Consider the following 20149-nt stretch of genomic DNA (forward strand, 5'->3'; position numbering starts at 1 on the left):
GGAAAGTTTTCTAAAGGAGATTGAGATTGTGCAATGTTTCGTTCCATGACACCACGTTCCGGACACATCCACGCGAAAGAATGTTCCTAATGCCGCCCACGTTCCGGATATGTTTGTTGTTGTATTTGCAGTGTTTTATACTATTGGACTTAAATTACATTTTACATGATTTAGACTCCACGTATAAGCTTTATAGCAGGCTAAAATATAGCATACTATATATTTAGTCCCTCAGTATTCATCCCTCGAAACCAACAGGTTATAGGCTACTGTATCAACCTATTGAAACAATTTCACCGTCATTGTCTCCCGAGTGGCGCAGTGGTCTAAGGCACTGCATCGCAGTGCTAGCTGTGCCACTAGAGATCCTGGTTCGAATCCAGGCTCTGTCGTAGCCGGCCGCGACCGGGAGACCCCATGGGGCGGCGCACAATTGGCCCAGGGTAGGGGAGGGAATGGCCGGCAGGGATGTAGCTCAGTTGATAGAGCATGGCGTTTGCAACGCCAGGGTTGTGGGTTCGATTCCCACAGGGGGTATGAAAAATAATAATGTATGCACTAACTGTAAGTCGCTCTGGATAAGAGCGTCTGCTAAATGACTAAAATGTAAATGTGAAACAACAGAGCGAAATCTAAACTTGACTAGAAACAGTTACACGGTGACTTGTCCTAAAGGCATGAGGGACAGTTCGCAGTCGTTCAGACGTCCACGCCAAAGTTTCCTGTTGCCAAGGTATATACCACATTTCTTCTCTCTCTCGCTCCTTTACTGGTAACGACCGCCTACTTACTTGCCATTGGACACCTCGTGTTCACATAGGACACGCATCTGTTGCATTTCAGTATCTGAGTGGTTGACAAGGCTGTCACCGGTCGGGGAGGCGTGACCGACCGATGACTGTCGGAGGGGGAAATAGACGGAGACAGTCGGACGATCATCACATCTGAAGGTGAAAGATCCCGCGGAAGGTCTTGCTGCGCTGCGTGTCCCGGACTCGTCTGATGTAGGCTAATAAAGTAAGCCTACAGTAGTAGCCTTGAAGAGGAAGAAGTAGACCCACATGCATTGGTATTTTCTCCCTCATCTTGTGCAATGTTCTCAAACTTTTTACTTATCACGTGAAACAGTGTACGCAAGAAAGAGCACAAATTATTTTAGTATAGCCTATACCAAATTAAATTGAATGCATGTCAACATGTTAAATTATAGTATTTGATGGGCGTGAAATAGGTTTTTCTGATTTGTGGAAGAGAGCAATGTCAGAAAGGAATTTCTCACTGATTGCTCTGCCTGCCTCTCTCAGCAGCCTTTGTCACTAAAACATGGGAGAGGCTGAGATTTATACTGTAGGTTTATGTGAGGTATTGATTGCGTTATTATTGGGTGTCAACGATATTTAGTCAATGGGTGCCACAGTGTAAATTCCTCAGTCACATTAGCCATAGGCAAACACTTGACAGGGTTGACAATAGGAAATAGGTATTGCTGAAATTACATTAACTTGACTGAATATGCGTTGTTATCATGTAAGGATCTCGTTTTGAAGGTGTTGCAACTACATTTATTTTAATAAGCAACTCTGTTTTATCAGATGTGGGCATGTGGTCAATAAAAGTTTAAAGTTACTGTGTAAACATGTCTGATAGTGCTTTCTGGTTGGATAACATACTTATGCTGTCTGCTTCTGAAAATGCATTCTTTCACCAGTTCAGGAAATGAAAATTTGATTACTTGATAAAAACGTGCTTGCATCGTATGATCAGAAGAACATAAAGAGAGGGAGGAGAGAACAATGTTTGAGTTTTCACCCTAAGGAAGGAGAGTGTATAATGAATTCAAACTGCATTAGAAATACATTTCAAGTGTGACTTTATCTGTTTCAATGTATACATTTTAATCAGATTTGTGTGTTTAGTTATTAGACTCCCATTACATTTACATTACATTTACATTTTATTCATTTAGCACACTCTTATCCAGAGTGATTTACAGGAGCAATTAGGGTAAAGTTTATACACCACACTGCTTAGAAAGATATCCTTATCTTTTCTCTGTTCATCTTCAAGGTTGAAGTGTTCATGTCCCCCCCATAGCATCGCTCCTCTCCCTCCTATTACTGTTTAGAGTACAAACTACAGAGATAAATAATGTATCAGACACTGAGCATTAGAAGCCCAGGGCAAGGTCCATAGACAGTATAGTAGCCTAATCTGCTAGGTTAACTGCAGATTAAGGCTAACTACTGTTAATACATTGTCAGCTCTGCTGCAGGAGTCAGAACAGGTCTGGTGTAATCTGGCCTCCTGTCCCTGGGGCCTTGGTGACCTAGCCAGGTAGGGCAAGCATAAAGGGTGTCCTCTGTTTCCCTGGTTAAACCAGACTGAACGTGCACTCACCAGTCTAGTCCTCTCTACTGAGGTGGCAGGATTTTACAGAGGAACTGTGAAGGAGAGACGTTCACTTGGACTAGAGACTTATTTTTAAGTAATTTGACTGCTGAAGCAAGTAGTGTGATGTATTTGTATTTCTTTTCATATCCATTTCATTCAACATTAAACGTTTTCATAGCCTTCGCTGATTGTCAACTGCACACACCCCAAATTCTAATTGTCTTGTTAATCGTTCCGGTTGTAATATAAGCTTGTGTTTGCGGAGTCCTCCAACAAAGGTGATGTTTTTATTGCCAATAGTTTTACTTGCTCCGCAGTTTTAAAATAAATTAAGTAATTTTAAACCTCTTTTTATTCTTAGTTATTGTTTTTAAGCCTTTTAAGTGTTAGAATGCTAAATGCCTTTCTAATGGTGTTACTCTCCTTCTCTTTCAATTGCCAGTCTCCTGGAGCTATCCAGCCAGCAACAACAACAGTCCCACCGTCCATCAGACCATCCTTCATGGCAACAATCGTCATGGAGAGGATTGGGCGTCTGTTCATCAACCTTCAGCAGCTAAGGGCGGTGCCCCAGATGCTGACAGAGGCCGCCCCCTCCATGCCCGGCACGCTACGGGACACCGAAGTTCCCGGGTTCTTCAGAGAGCACTACATCCAAGCTGGCTACCGACCGCTCCACCAGGGCTGGAGGTACTGTAACATGATGTACTGCAATACCCATAATGCTATGTACAACATCCGGTTTTATCATAGTAAAGACGTCTCTGAAGCTAACATAATGGTGTCAATCTCTGAAGCTAACATAATAGTGTTCCGTCTCCTTATCAATACAGGTACTACTTCCTGTCGCTGTTCCAGTGTCACAACGAGACCATCAACGTGTGGACCCACCTGCTGGGGTCTCTCCTTGTCCTGGTCAGGTTCCTCCAGCTGGCTGAGATGGTAGACTTTATCCATGATGCCCACGCCTGGCCCCTCCTCATCCTCCTCCTGTCCTCCCTGGCCTACATGGCCTGCAGCACTGTAGCCCACCTCCTGGCCGCCAAATCAGAGTTCTACCACTACTGCTTCTTCTTCCTGGATTACGTAGGAGTGGCTCAGTATCAGTACGGCAGCGCCGTGGCTCACTTCTACTATGCTGTGGAACCAGACTACCACCGGTGGGTCTCCTCGGTCTTCATGCCCACTGCCACCTTCCTCTGCTGCCTGTCCTGCCTGGGCTGCTGCTATGGGAAGTATCGCAACCACAGCCTGCGGGTCTGGGTCCGGAAGGTGGGGCAGGTGGTTCCCTCGGCTATGGCCTATGCCTGGGATACTAGCCCGGTGTTCCACCGCCTCCTCCTCTGGCCCACGTCGCACAGTGATGACATCACTGCCCCGGCCAGTGGCGTAGTCGGCGACCCTGCTATATCCTTCCATGGGGGCCAGGTAGCCTTCTTCCTGTCCAGTGCGTTCTTCTTCACCAACCCACTCCCAGAGCGTCTGTTCCCAGGCCACTGTGACTTCCTGGGGCAGGGCCACCAGCTGTTCCACGTCTTCCTGGTGATCTGTACTCTCTGTCAGATCCAGGCCTCTCACCTGGACTACCTGGGCCGACGGCCACTCTACACACCGCTACATGGAGAGGGAGGAGCAGCAGCCACTATCTATCTGGTGCAGTATGGAGCCACGCTGGTGGCCTGTGTCTGCATAGCAGTCTTCATGGCGAGGAAAGTAAAACGGTTGCTTGACTGCAAAGACAAGTCCAAATGAACTGGCTAGGAGACTGTGTAAGAGGGTAGGAGAGTTATAATCACTTCCCAGTGGGCAAAACTGGTTGAAATGGGTTAATGTTATTACAGCCAGAAACTTTTGCCCAGTTTTGCCCGCTGGGTTGGTACCAAAGTGATCAATGTGGCCTTGGACGACTCGACACACACTGCCTTCCTTGCGTGCTGGAGTATGTTTCTGACATGTCAATCTATATTATAATATTATGTTTCTCTACAGCACCTGTGTCCTTGAGAGTGCTGTTTACCTTTTACATAATGGGAGTTGAGGAAGCCTATCACTAGCCTGGTCCCAGATCTGTTTGTGCTGTGACCATAAGTGTTGGCAAGACAGCACAAACAGATCTGGAACCAGACTAGCCTATCACTGAACAAAGCCTCAACGAAGAGAATAAGAATGTTGATAACTTTTATAGTACTTTCTATATTTGCTAGGCTTGCTCACTGTAATCTTAGAATATATTTGCTTAGTTGTTCTCTGTTCTGGAAAAGTCCTGACTTTGTGTTGACTGAGTTTTGAAAGCAGCTACTGTCACATATTGAACAAATTTTATTGACATGGTGGTGTCAAATTATGTATGTAATGTACATGATCGTACAGTACATGCCTAGTTTACGATCTGTAAATAGCTGATGAGTTTATGTTCCATTGCTACCTTTTCCTTTTGAGTGACCATGAGGGAAAAATGTGTTCCCTCTCTTACCCTTGCGTACCACTGCCAGGACACACTCTTCACTCAGTGCTGTGATGTAAGCCAGAGTAGAGATATGCTCTGATTGGCTCTCTTTGGGAGATCACCATGGTGACCTGTAATAAAACATCAGTTCAGCCAATGGGATTGAATAAAGGTGTGAGGACAACTCCCTTTTTACATTGCAACACACATAGCCAATCCCAACTGGTTCCCTACGCCTTCCGCTTTGCCATATTAAACACTTTTATGTTTGCAGATCTGAAGGGTGATAGGTAATAAAAGTGTAGTGGTGGAGCTTCCACCATATTGCTTCCACCTTACAGACCTGCAATCGCAGGGATATGGCCAAGGGGAAGGGCTAGGAAGTGTATTGGGACCGGCTTTGTTCATGTTTACCCTTTGTCCATTACTCTCTGATTGTGCCATAGGGTGGTATCAGTGGAGGCTGCTGAGGGGAGGAAGGCTCATAATAATGGATGGAGCGAATGGAATGGCATCAAACACATGGAAACCATGTGTTTGATGTATTTGATACCATTCCACTGATTCCGCTCCAGCCATTACCACGAGCCCGTCCTCCCAATTAAAGTGCCACCAACCTCCTGTAAGTGGTATAGTTACCCCCTGACTGATGCAAAAAAATACCTTCACACCAATGCAGTGTTATTATGACATGTCAGGAATCGTAACAATTTGCAGGGCATTCACATTTCAAAACTTTGTTAACTTTATGGCATTTGTAGAACAGTAATAAAAACTACTTGAAGCCCACACCCTTTTCCTTTCATTATTACTGCAACCTCAAACTTCCCTCCGCCAATGAAATATTAAAGACATGCTCAGGTACTTTGGCGACTAGTATTTTTTCAACCTCCCACTTTGTGCTGGATGTGTCAATGTGTAGTTGATAAATGCATAATCTATGAGCAGAATTACTGTCTAACCTCAATTAGCCACGAAATCCCTAGTTTGAAAGCGACTGTTTTCTGGAAGCTATGTGGCCCCATTTTCCCCCACGTGGGCCAGCCCCCTAGCAATTTGAGTTTCAGCCAATGAGCTCCAGCCCCTCGCCATTTGAGTGACAGCTTGCAAGATTCACACACGGTAGAGTGAGAGAGAGAACAATGACGTGGTGCACATATCTGCACATTTGTGATGTAGTACGCAATTTTCTGAGACTTTTGGCTTGTGAGCGCTTCTTTCAGAACTACTGGCTAAAAAGTATACAAAAGTACAGGAGAATCTCTTTAAAGGTGCAATCAGCAGCTACATACAATTTTGGGACATATCAATTAATTATATGTACCCATTGATTCTTGAAGAATATAACTTTATAAATACCTCATGAGTTTAGCAGGGTTGGGGTCAATTACATTAAAATTCCAGTCAATTCAGGAAGTACAATGACATTCCAATTCTCTGGGAATTTGGTTTACTTTCTGAGTTGACTGGAATTTAAATGGAATTGACACCAACCCTGGAGTTTAGTTAAACAGTTGTTCCCCATCAGAACCCAAAATATAAGTTTGTTTTACTCCAATGTTTGTAAACAAAGTAAATGTAAACAAACACTGTAAAGCCTCAAAACATGGTTAGAACTATCATTTTGATTTCATGGATGGTCAGTCCTTGCATCCGTAGAATTTTAGACTGGTTACATTTCTCCAGCCCCATCCCTCTGCCTTTTACCGAAACAGTGGCGGAGAGTACATTTTGTTATTGTTTCAACTACTGATTGGCCCTTGTCACGATCGTCATAATGATTGGACCAAGGCGCAGCGTGATATGCGTACATCTCTTTAATAGTGTACTAGCAACACGATACAAAATACAAAACAACAAAACGAAACGTGAAGTCCTCGGTCATGAACACAAACCAACATGGAACAAGATCCCACCAAACACAAGTGCACAACAGGCTGCCTAAATATGGTTCCCAATCAGAGACAACAAGCAACAGCTGATTCTCGTTGCCTCTGATTGAGAACCACCCCGGCCAACCTAGAAAACACATGAACTAGAAACTGAACATAGAACACAAAACATAGACCCTACACACCCTGGCTCAACATATAAGAGTCCCCAGAGCCAGGGCGTGACAGTACCCCCCCCCCCCCCCCAAAGGCGCGGACTGCGACCGCGCCAACATAAACCCAACAGGGGAGGGGCCGGGTGGGCATTCCACCTCGGAGGCGGATCCGGGCCGGACTGGGCTGGCGACGCGCACCATAGGCTTGGTGCGAGGGGCAGGAACAGGCCGGGCCGGGCTGGTGACGCGCATCACAGGCTTGGTGCGAGGGGCAGGAACAGGCCGGACCGTACTGGGAACACACACCACTGGCCTTGTGTGGGGATCAGGAACGGGCCGGACCAGACTGGTAACACACCTCAGTACCTCTCGCCGTGCCTCTACACTCTCCTTCCCTCTACTGACTAATGGCCCCCGTAACCTGGTGGCCTTCTCTCCTCGTCCACAAACTCGCCCTTTATCTGCCTCCAGCAGCCCCGTCGTCCATGCCGTGTGCCCCCCCAAAAAAATGTCTTGGGGGTGCCTCTCGCCTGTCCGACGACGGCTCGGTTGGCGCCGCTTCTCCTCTCCTGCCTGGGTCTCCCCCTTCATCGCCCTCCGGTAACGGACTGCCTCCTCCTCCGTGATCTGCCCCCAACCGAGGAGGACATCCACTAACGTTACCTCCGGCGTTTGCTCCTGGACACGCTGCTTGGTCCTGTATTGGTGGGATCTTCTGTCACGATCGTCATAATGATTGGACCAAGGCGCAGCGTGATATGCATACATCTCTTTAATAGTGTACTAGCAACACGATACAAAATACAAAACAACAAAACGAAACGTGAAGTCCTCGGTCATGAACACAAATCAACACGGAACAAGATCCCACCAAACACAAGTGCACAACAGGCTGCCTAAGTATGGTTCCCAATCAGAGACAACAAGCAACAGCTGATTCTCGTTGCCTCTGATTGAGAACCACCCCGGCCAACCTAGAAAACACATGAACTAGAAACTGAACATAGAACACAAAACATAGACCCTACACACCCTGGCTCAACATATAAGAGTCCCCAGAGCCAGGGCGTGACAGCCCTTTTATGAAGGATGTAACTATTACATTTCTGTCACAGTATATTGTGTCATTTCTGTCTCCAAGCGTTTCACGATGTTCAGCAGTGTTGAAATCTAGGGGACCGCTGCCACCTTGTGGACAGAGAAATATTTTAATTTGAAGCACAATAATATGTATCGGTATGCCACGAATCCATGTGAATAGCTCACATATCCATCCATTGTCTCCATATTGTATAGTGTATATAGATAGTTGATTTGTTTCCTATTACATCACTAGAACTAATGTAACATTTGAAGCCTACTTTAGTAACCCTAGGATTTGGTTTGATTGATATAACATTGACACATTACAGCCTACTGTTCTATGTCCCATCAGAGTGCTGAAATGATCACTGTAATTGTCCTCTGATTGTGCTCTTCATTAATGACAGATTGACACTGATCCACAGTGGTATAGGCTGACAATCCCATATCAGAATTTACCAAAGGGCGTTAAGTGTGCAAATTAAAATATTGACACCAGTATACCAAAAGTATCTTAGGTTTAGTATCTGTATACTTGTGTCAGCCTCTCTGTCCACAATGAGATCTGTTTGTCCGAGCACAGTTTCACCTCTCCTTATTCTTTGACTTTGACATTGAGATCACATAGCTTCCCTTCAATGAACACAGGCATTTCCCTCCCAGTCCCAGCCTGAACTAGACACTGATCAATAAATGGTGTCGAATTATGATTGACCAGCCTTGCCAGGACACTGTCTGGGGGTCTGATTCCAGTCTTGGGCCTCTTCCTGGTTTGTTCAGTGCCTTTAGCCACTGCCCCCAGCCAAGCCACCCAGCTCTGCTCCTCTTTATCCCATGTAGGAAAAACCTGAATCAGCAGACAAAGCTGGACCTAACCCTAGACTTGCACTTTGTCCACATTCTCCTGCTGCCTGGCTCCCAATGGAAGGGAACAGGCCCGTTTCCCTCTGCTGCTCTGCCAGTGATGAATGTCTACATAACCATGCCAAGCTCAACTAGTTTCATTAGCATTCTGTTCACAATTACATCAGTTACACTGAGACCAAGTAGTCTTGATTCAGATTTACAAATAACTGTTATTTACTTTCAGTTCCAATGGTGGTCTTGCCATATATTCCATTATTGCACCCGAGGCTATGCCATTGACTTGGACAGTGTTCATCACAAGAACGACATTATTGCCTTCTATAAATAGCCTAGGTGGGGTTGGATCATTGATGCTTAGTGACAGTCAGTGAAACAGGGACTATGAGGAGGATTTGTAATCAAGGCACATTGGCTCAGTTGATTGTTGACCAAGGGAAGTGAAATCCATCTAATTTGTGCTATAATTAACTATGTGATGGATGTTCAGAAACAGCTAATGGAAAATAATGTTTGGTAACTGTCTGGACTGTTAACCCCTTCATGTTCATGTAGTTTCAAACATAAGAGGGGGACCCCTCTTTACAAATACAAAAGTATTTATGATTGCATATGGGTAATTATTTTATTCTAGGCCAAGAACAGACTAGCTATAATTTACATCACAGTCCCATCAAATAGCCAACTAGTAGAACTTCAATCTACACACAGGAATAAAGGGTTGCACTGGCCCTTTAAACCACACAGCGACCAGAGGCTTTTTAGTCGCAGGAGGGAGATGCGATTGATTGTAGGCTACGGCAAGAGAGCAGTTCGCGGTACGTCTGACCAACACACAAAGGGATATCGAGAATCGCAACTATGGGCGTGAAATTATATTATACCACCGTTACTGCATCCAGAGAGGTGAGATGAAACGGAGATTCATTGATACATTGTATTCTTGCAGGTGGATACATTTCTAATAGAGACCATTTATGGACCAGTCTGAAAGACACACCCAACGAAATCCCTGTCAACGATCCATCTCAGGATCTGATCAGCATACAATGCGAATTAAATAAAGATTGCAATTGTTTTGATATGTGGAATTATTGATAATTCAGTCCACCATACAATAGCAAGGTTTTGAAGAACGAGTTTATTTGGAGATTAACAAAACGCACCAGGAAATGCAGAATCAGCCCGAAAATGGGGACGGAAGTCATATTGTTCTGCTTTTCTGTTTTATTTCCTTTATCTGTCTGCGTTTAGCGGTAGATCTCACGGGCCTATTAGAATAATGAGGACATGTCAATTGCATAGTTTTCGCACCTGATATAATAGGTTCCTTGTCAACGATGGCTATCGTATACCTACCTACCTGTACGGTGGATGTGAACTATTTCTGCTGTCTAAAAGCATTGTAAACAGACAGCGTTTCATTCAATGGAATTAGTAAAACTGATACAAATGTTGCAGCGTACTTCCCAAGAGTTTGCATTCGCTCGCGCGTGGACACAATGTATGCAAAGTATCGCAGTGAAACATCTGGTGTCAATTACAGGGTGATTCGTTTTTCGGTGGGCTCTGCATTGTACTGCCCATTTAGCCAAATTAGCCATCGGGTCATATGATTCAGGATGTTTTTTTTATTGAAGACTTTAAACGTTGAATGTTTAGCCATAGGCTATGTAATTTCACCTCTACTAAAAAGCAAGGGATTCGGTTTGCCCTTAGCTTTCCTGTTTTCTAATGGACATTTTTTAATCGGCTTTCAGTAGTGCGTGGTGGTGTGCCTTCCTGCCTTGCCCATTGAATACCAGGCTGCAGTTGGTGGGTGACCTAGGCATGGTTACACAAAGCAAACATCCCCTCCCAACTTCCTCAATCCGGCCCAACAAGATAGCGTTGCACAAGTAATAATCAACTATACATTAGATAAGCCCTCTAGCTTTTAAAGGCAAAGTAGACTACTTAGATCTACTAGGCCTTTTTTTGTCTCTGCCAGGATAATCATAGAAGTGCTACCCATCTATCTCCCTTTTTAACCGCAGACTGTAACAAAACAAAACAGATCTGACTGTTTGGAGCCTGGTACTACTAGTAAAGCTTGCAACCTTTTCACACTATCGTACCAACCCAAAACGTACTGTGCTGGCTCTTTTCAGCACTATGTGGAATATATAATCAGGCCATTGCAGTACCGCTAGGCTCAGTTCAGCCAGGTTCGGCTCAGTAGTGTGAAAAGGGTAATGGATCCCTGACCCTGAACTGACCCTTTCCTCGCCCCCCTCCAGGTGAAGTCTCAGCAGGCGGAGGTGATGAGGATCCTGGAGAGTAAGAGCATCCAGTACGAGCTGATTGACATCTCAGTGGGCGGGGAGGTCAGGGACGAGATGAGAAGCAAGGCAGGGAACCCCACAGCTGTCCCGCCACAGATCTTCAATGAGGACCAGTACTGTGGGGTAAGGAAGGGAGAATGAGGATTTGTGAGATCTGACCGTGTTTGTGTGTTTGTCTAACGGTATGAAGATGGTGAGTTTATTTAAAGGTGTTTACTTAAAGATGGCATAAACCTGTTATGAGCCCTTTTCTAATATCTTATACTCTGTTTGGTCTCTTTCCTCCAGAACTATGAGATGTTTTCGGACGCAGTGGAGGAGGACAAAGTGGAACAGTTTCTGAAGATGGCGTGATGAGGAAGAGTCGTGTGTCATCGTCCCCCACCACACCCCCCAAGGGAGGCCCGTTGACTACCCCTCTGCCCCGCTGGTGGTGCCCGCCCTCCTTTGTCTCAATGCAATGATGAATGCCAAATACAACCAACCAACCAATGAAAAGGCGCACCCCTCCCCCCCTGCCCACCCCCCCCTGCTGGACTCTTACCTAACCACTGTTAATATGATTGTTTATGTTTTATACGGCACTTATTATACTCCCTCTGTTTCCTTCGTCACTGTTTCCCTGTGTGGTCTTCCTGGTCAGGATCTACGTTCAAATACTTTTAAATCATTTCAAATACTTAAGTGGTGCTTTTATTTAAGCTTCACTGTTGCAATTGAGCCAATAAAAAAGGGCAAACCCTACCCACCTGGCACTCCATGCAGACTAAAGCAAATGCTCAAATATTTGAAAGATTTTTAATAATATTTGAACACAGGTCTGCTTGGTCTGACGTGTTCATGTCATTAATCAGTCTTAGTCTGGTCTGTGGGATCAGTGGCGCTGCCTAATCTAGATGTGTGGTAATTCGGTCAGGTAATCTGGGCTGCCACCACATGTGATTAATGTAGATCCACTAATCCAGAGGCTAACATTCACCAGGAATCTATGTTCATGATCGTTCCCTTGCCCAAGGGGAGAAATGCACTGAAATGCCCTTTTTATTCCCTATATTGTAGACTACTTTTGGCCACAGTCCTGGTCAAATGTAATGCACAATGGCTGCGTTTACACAGGCAGCCCAATTCAGATTTTTTTTTTTAAACAAATTGGTCTTTTGACCAGTCACAGATCTTTTTCAGAGCTGATTTGTCAAAAGACCAATTAAAGAATTGGGCTGCCTGTCTAAATGCAGCCTCTGTAGGGAATAGGGGTCATTTCAGACCCACAGAAAACTTGGTTATTAGCGGTTAGTCTTATTAACAGTGTTTGTCTTTTTTTCTTACCTGGCCTTCTTGACTCACATGTTGTTCATATCGACAGACAGAAGCCATTTTGAAATATAATTGGGCCTGTAGACAGCAATGTGCATAGGAGAATGTAGCATGGAGAATGTGGAAGCCAAAAATCACAGAACCTTAAAGAAATGTGAATTGTGGTAGAGACAGAATAAGTTAATTGGATTCTACTTTGGTCCAAAACATTTAAATGCTTAGCAGGCTAATGTTATCAAAGGTCCATGCTGGAAAGGTGAGTCCACTGTGGAGCGTTACAGAAGATGGTAAAAACAGACAGACAGCATTCCATAGTGTTGAACTTGGTGCCAATAAATGTCTGTGAGAATGTGTTTTACAGATGGATACAGTCACCTTTGACCTCAATATAGTCTTATTTTACTCTGTTACTGCATTCCAGACAGCTGCATTTTTTTGAGACCACTAACATTTGCTGGGAATGGCCTTATCCTCAATCATTGGTCTTACATAGACATTAAATATACATTTTATAGGACATTGTTGCAAAACTACATAACACGGTTACTGGTACTACAGCTGTACATCCTTACTATAAAAGATTGAGGATTATAACCCCCTGAATTTATAAGCCCCCATGACTGTTTTGGACCTTCATTCCTGATCTAGCTGTGATAATGTCCATCTCAATCTCGATCCAGCTTGACGATGCAGTAAACTACTATGCACTTAACTCTGCTTCATATTCCAACTGTTGTACTGACTCTTGGCTACTGAGTGGAAAAATAAATTGTTTCAGATTGAACAGACTCAATCTCAGCCTTAGATAAAACTGGTTCATCACATCAGAAAGTTGAAAGCCTCACTTTTCGTGCTTCAAGTGTCTGCTACTCTGCTTTCTTCCAACTGGTTTCCCTTCCATGGGATGTTGTGAAAAACGTTTTATGTGTAGAGTCCCACATCTTTTTCATCCTATTTTATATATATTTTAAATTTGTATTTGAAAAATATTGCCCCCAGTGTAATCCCTGTACTTGAGCTTACCTATCATTATAACCCCTGGTTCCACATAGGAACCTTGATTTTCATCTATCTCAGGTGAAGTCTGGCAACGCGACACCACGCATAGTATATCTGGGTATGTAGGTGTGGGACTTCTACTTCGTAATGGCAGCCTTAACGGAATGTTTGTGCACTGTTTTGTCATTTGATAGTGGTAGATGTCTTATTGGTCAATGATGTGTAGCTATTCACTATCAACTATATGTTCAACATTCCATGTCTCTCTCTTCGAGCTCCTGCTTTGCTTTTGGACCAAAGTCCCTTTGGCCAAAATAAAGAAAAAATAAAATATATGGAATGAGATGTCTTCCAAGAAGATTGTGAAAAAGGGTCAAATAAAATGGAATTATGTCTAACAGGTCTATTTGTGTCATGCTGAATTACAAGTCTGATGGTTTAAAAAGTGAATCAAGTGACTCAGTTCAAGTTGATTCATTTGGTCTTTAGTGTGTCATGAACATATTCTTTATTGTACAATAGTATTACAAATACAATTGCAAAGCTCTCAAAACAGAGAAAAACAGTACATATACAGTATATTAATCCGATACTATATTGATTCAGGGGTATTGTTCTTCCAGCTCTCTTCTATCTTCATTAAGACATAGCCTTTCCATTTGCAGTTCTCTCCATCTCATTGAGGAATGTTACAGGGCCTTGTACGTCCTGCTGCTGCGCACTCTACACGGTGCCAGTCTGTAATTGACAAGTACTCATCTGCCCAACAAAACTCCACCCCCAATGAAATGGAGACAGAATATTTTGATTCTTGGTGGATAGTGAGCACAAAGAAAGGTGTATCGATGTGCCATGCTGTGCAGGTTTTTCATTGAGAGTTTACAGATAAAAACCTCAACACATACAGTATAGAATACTAGCTTCTTATTGGTTCCAAACCTTCATTCAGGTTTTGCCCATGACCAAAAACATGACATCCATGTAATAAAATGCATGATGACTGAGCAACACGTGAGGTAGGTGTACAAAAGGCAATATCACTCGTTTTGCACTACTCTTTATCAACACATACATCTCACAGGGGGAAGAGCAAGAAACCACTGAATTTGTTCACACGATCAAAGTTGTTTTCTCACGTGTGTTGTGATCAGTGGCAATTTTAGCATGTAAATCTTGGTGGGGCAAACAAAAAATGTATGCATGCCAGCAACACCACACAAAAAAATACATTTATTGCACTATAACGGTGACAAACGGTGTCTACAAACTGTTGGGGCCTACAAAAAGCTGTCGTAACAGCAGAGCTTTCTTTTCAGCACCATGCAGTGAATCCTTACCACCGCTACACCTGGCTTTCAGCGGAGCCTTGTCCGGCAGCGAAACAGTTCATTCAGCCTAATTTACTGCCTTTAAAAAAAACATAGCTGATATGTCTGACTTGCTTAAACAAATGTGGTTTCTACTGACAATTGAGATGTACAAACTATGGCATAAGGGGACGACGAGCGGATTAGAGGCAATCCGTAATTTCGATTAAGACATTAATGAGCGAGCTAGGATGAACGTAGTCAATATAACTATTTGTTCAGCACTTTTGAAATGTACTGCGACAGAATTCAGAACATGGGCCGTTCTTACAGTATTCTCCCTGTACACCAAGTCAGAACCGTAGGATAAATAAAGGGGGCATATAAGCAGACAATGAAAGCTCTTACAATATTTGATTATTACATTTCTCTAAAACAGGCTATAGGCTACAGTGAGGGAAAAAAGTATTTGATCCCCTGCTGATTTTGTACGCTTGCCCAATGACAAAGAAATTATCAGTCTATAATTTTAATGGTAGGTTTATTTGAACAGTGAGAGACAGAATAACAACAACAAAATCCAGAAAAACGCATGTCAAAAATGTTATAAATTGATTTGCATTTTAATGAGGGAAATAAGTATTTGACCCCCTCTCAATCAGAAAGATTTCTGGCTCCCAGGTATCTTTTATACAGGTAACGAGCTGAGATTAGGAGCACACTCTTAAAGGGAGTGCTCGTAATCTCAGCTTGTTACCCGTATAAAAGTCACCTGTCCACAGAAGCAATCAATCAATCAGATTCCAAACTCTCCACCATGGCCAAGACCAAAGAGCTCTCCAAGGATGTTAGGGACAAGATTGTAGACCTACACAAGGCTGGAATGGGCTACAAGACCATCGCCAAGCAGCTTGGTGAGAAGGTGACAACAGTTGGTGCGATTATTCGCAAATGGAAGAAACACAAAAGAACTGTCAGTCTCCCTCGGCCTGGGGCTCCATGCAAGATCTCACCTCGTGGAGTTGCAATGATCATGAGAACAGTGAGGAATCAGGCCAGAACTACACAGGAGGATCTTGTCAATAATCTCAAGACAGATGGGACCATAGTCACCAAGAAAACAATTGGTAACACACTACGCCGTGAAGGACTGAAATCCTGCAACGCCCGCAAGGTCCCCCTGCTCAAGAAAGCACATATACAGGGCTGTCTGAAGTTTGCCAATGAACATCTGAATGATTCAGAGGAGAACTGGGTGAAAGTGTTGTGGTCAGATCAGACCAAAATGGAGCTCTTTGGCATCAACTCAACTCGCCGTGTTTGGAGAAGGAGGAATGCTGCCTATGACCCCAAGAACACCATCCCCACCGTCAAACATGGAGGTGGAAACATTATTCTTTGGGGGTGTTTTTCTGCTAAGGGGACAGGACAACTTCACAGCATCAAAGGGACGATGGACGGGGCCATGTACCGTCAAATCTTGGGTGAGAACCTCCTTCCCTCAGCCAGGGCATTGAAAATGGGTCATGGATTTGTATTCCAGCATGACAATGACCCAAAAAACACGGCCAAGGCAACAAAGGAGTGGCTCAAGAAGAAGCACATTAAGGTCCTGGAGTGGCCTAGCCAGTCTCCAGACCTTAATCCCATAGAACATCTGTGGAGGGATCTGAAGGTTTGAGTTGCCAAACGTCAGCCTCGAAACCTTAATGACTTGGAGAAGATCTGCAAAGAGGAGTGGAACAAAATCCCTCCTGAGATGTGTGCAAACCTGGTGGCCAACTACAAGAAACGTCTGACCTCTGTGATTGCCAACAGGGGTTTTGCCACCAAGTACTAAGTCATGTTTTGCAGAGGGGTCAAATTCCTATTTCCCTCATTAAAATGCAAACAGCTTACTACACTACATACACTTAGTGTTACTTTCTTAGCTACAGTATACATATCTCTCTGGCATATTACATTTATGCAGCAGCATACAATACATTTTTGGACTCACCTTGTTGTGCTGTGCTCATTTGAACATGAAGGTGGCACGGCGGTCCTTCTTGCGGGCAAACTTTGTCATCAAAGTCTGGCATTCTCTGGATTCATGGTGCTTTCAAGACAACTGGGAACTCTGAAAAAAATAAGGTTGAATCATGACGTCAGCGATCTTCATGTCGGAGCTCTAGAAAGAGGCCTGAGTTCCGACTTGGAATTCCGAGTTGGATGACCGTTCAAAACGTATTTTCCCAGTCGGAGCTCGTTTCTTTCAGAGTTCCCAGTTGTCTTGAACTCACTGAAGTCTGAGATTTCCCAGTTCCGAGTTTCCAGTTGTTTTGAACGCGGCATAAATCATGCTGGATTGACAGTATGGCCAATGTATTCAAGTTTTTCTGGCCCATGGTGTTGAATGTTTATCCTTTTAAGCTTGGAAAAGAGACCCTTAAACCCAGACTTGGACCACACACCCACTCCACTAAATAGCAGGCTAGTGATTGCTTTGCAACGCTTGCAGTTAGCCATTGATTCCTTCCAAACCACTCATTGTTGAATTTGCGATTTCCAACTTGTGTAATGTTAATGTCCAATGGCCGATTTGCACCGATACATTTTATCTAAAATGTATCTTCATATGACAAGGATTGAAAAGTATAAGTATTTGCCAGTAGATTGTCGACATGATTCATGATGATGACCGCTTGTCTAGCTTGCTAGCTAAGATTTTGAAAGTATGATGTTGACATAATCAGTCCAATCAAAGCTACGGTAGATATAACGTGATTTTACGTCATTTTATCTGTGACCAATGACCTTGAGCCTTCTTGGATGGGCACTTCTAATGTAGCTCTATGTCAGCACCCAAGGGGCTTGAATTTTCGAGCTCTCCCCGTAGATTTTGCGGCGACGTAGTGTCCCCATGAGTGACAGAACACTGAGCCAATCACGGCACAACTAAAGAACATTATCAACCCCTACACTACGGATTTCCTGCTGGCTGCCCCACCACCACAGAAAGCACTGAGCTAGGCTGAAACACCTGCATTTTGGAGTTGCCTTACTCAAGAAAGCAAAAAAGAGACCATGTTTGTATGCGGCTTTATTAACTCAATGTTATTTTTTGTTTTACATTGTTTGCAAACTGATATGTGACGTATTAATGCCAAAATAACATGCAAAACAGGCAACAACTGCCCCACCTGACCTGAATGACGGGTCGCCACTGGTTGTGATGGGGACACAGGTGTGACATGAGAATAAAGGAAGTAAGAAAACCATTACACTCCTGGCTGCTTGTCATCGTTCAGTGTACAGGGCCTGATATTGACACATGATCGGGCACAGGAAGTTAATAAAGAATGCCCACTCAGCGTTTTCTGTTCAAGCTGTGCTCTATGTTGATGGGAACAGAGCCATGTGTATACAGCATGGGTCTGGATGGGAACTGGCTGTAAACTGGCTGTAAACCTTATTTGATGCTGCACGTGTCTCCATCTATCGTGGTGGAATAACAACAGTAATAAGATTTATCCATGTTTGTGAAAGTGTTCATTTATATATACTATTTATTTATCTACTATTTATATATTAATTATGCCACTTGGTAGGTCAAATAAGATTAAGATTTATACTGAACAAAAATGTAAATGCAACAATTTCAAAGATTTTACTGAGTTACAGTTCATATAACGGAAATAAGTCAATTTAAATACATTCATTAGGCCCTAATCTATGGATTTCACATGACTGGGCAGGGGTGGGCCTGGGAGGGCATAGACCCACAAAAGGGCTTTATTAGACAGAAATTATCCTGCAGGTGAAGAAGCTGGATGTGGAGGTCCTGGGCTGGCGTAGTTACACGTGGTCTGTGGTTGTGAGGTCGGTTGGACGTACTGCCAAATTCTCTAAAACGACGTTGGAGGTTGCTTATGGTAGAGAAATTAACATTGAATTCTCTGGCAACAGCTCTGGTGGACATTCCTGCAGTCAGCATGCCAATTGCACACTCCCTCAAAACTTTAGACATCTGTAGCATTGTGTTGTGTGACAAAACGGCACATTTTAAAGTGGCCTTTTATTGTCCCCAGCACAAGATGCACCTGTGTAATGATCATGCTGTTTAATCAGCTTATTGATATGCCACACCTGTCAGGTGGATGGATTATCTTGGCAAAGGAGAAATGCTCACTCATAGGGATGTAAACAAATTAGTGCACAAAAGTTGAGAAATAAGCTTTTTGTGCATATGGAACATTTCTCGGATGTTTTATTTCAGCTCATAAATTACATGTTGCATTTATAGTTTTGTTCTGTGTATTATCACCAGGTATAAGTCAATAAAGAACAACTTATTTAGAAACTGAGTGGAATTTACCTCATCATGACATGCAGCGAATAAAATTCACTGCTGTTAAATTTGGTTCACACACAAGCACTTCTTAAATTTTTTTATTGGTTTCAAGTAGCCCCCCCCAAAAAAGTATTTGTTTTATGAGAACAAAAACAAACAGTTGAGTAAGTCTTTAGTACGAATCTCATCAAGGTATTTAGAAATAATACTCTTCCAAATTCAAGGGTAAATCTTACAGCCTGGCTTTAAAGTATTGAATATGTGCTGACATATTTTATAGTGTGATAATGATAAAAATACCAGATATCCAACTAAGAATATACATGTAATTATTCTGTCTGTTAATAATAAATTGTTGGATTTTACATTCTTGTGTGATTGTGTGCTTCTTCCATGATTTTTGTTTTAATGAAAAAATAACTCCCTATCTAGGGGCTGGTTTATGTTTATAGATTTTTTTCATGATTCTTTGAATTGTAACACTATCCCTCACACCATCTTGCTAAATATGTAACAAACTTAGAGATTCTCCGGTACTTTTTAGCCAGTAGTTCTGAAAGTAGCGCTCACAAGCCAAAAGTGGTCCCCAGAAATTGCGTACTTCATCACATACAGAAAATCACATTGTAGGATTTTTAATGAATTTATTTGCAAATTATGGTGGAAAATAAGTATTTGGTCAACAACAAAAGTTTCTCAATACTTTGTTATATACCCTTTGTTGGCAATGACACAGGTCAAACGTTTTCTGTAAGTCTTCACAAGGTTTTCACACACTGTTGCTGGTATTTTGGCCCATTCCTCCATGCAGATCTCCTCTAGAGCAGTGATGTTTTGGGGCTGTCGCTGGGCAACACGGACTTTCAACTCCCTCCAAAGATTTTCTATGGGGTTGAGATCTGGAGACTGGCTAGGTCACTCCAGGACCTTGAAATGCTTCTTACGAAGCCACTCCTTCGTTGCCCGGGCGGTGTGTTTGGGATCATTGTCATGCTGAAAGACCCAGCCACGTTTCATCTTCAATGCCCTTGCTGATGGAAG

General features: G+C 43.3%; 2 protein-coding genes across 3 annotated transcripts; both read left to right on the top strand.

The window, feature by feature from the left end:
- Positions 1–900: 900 nt before the first annotated feature.
- Positions 901–5700, top strand: LOC311114683 (membrane progestin receptor alpha-B-like). 2 transcript variants are annotated; one of them, XM_084157223.1, is made up of 3 exons: positions 901–1017; positions 2834–3081; positions 3225–5625. In XM_084157223.1, the coding sequence occupies exons 2-3, from the start codon at positions 2894–2896 to the stop codon at positions 4141–4143; spliced, it is 1107 nt and encodes a 368-aa protein (XP_084013349.1). In that variant the 5' UTR covers positions 901–1017; positions 2834–2893; the 3' UTR covers positions 4144–5625. The 2 variants fall into 2 exon arrangements, with proteins under 2 accessions (XP_084013349.1, XP_084013348.1); XM_084157222.1 differs by having other exon boundaries at positions 926–1069; positions 3225–5700.
- A 3928-nt stretch (positions 5701–9628) lies between these two features.
- Positions 9629–13303, top strand: LOC311116646 (SH3 domain-binding glutamic acid-rich-like protein 3). Its single transcript, XM_084157437.1, has 3 exons — positions 9629–9737; positions 11111–11278; positions 11444–13303. The coding sequence occupies exons 1-3, from the start codon at positions 9693–9695 to the stop codon at positions 11507–11509; spliced, it is 279 nt and encodes a 92-aa protein (XP_084013563.1). The 5' UTR covers positions 9629–9692; the 3' UTR covers positions 11510–13303.
- The last annotated feature ends 6846 nt before the right edge of the window (positions 13304–20149 follow it).

The sequence above is a fragment of the Coregonus lavaretus genome (assembly GCF_964263955.1).
Source record: "Coregonus lavaretus genome assembly, chromosome: 3".
NCBI lineage: Eukaryota > Metazoa > Chordata > Actinopteri > Salmoniformes > Salmonidae > Coregonus > Coregonus lavaretus.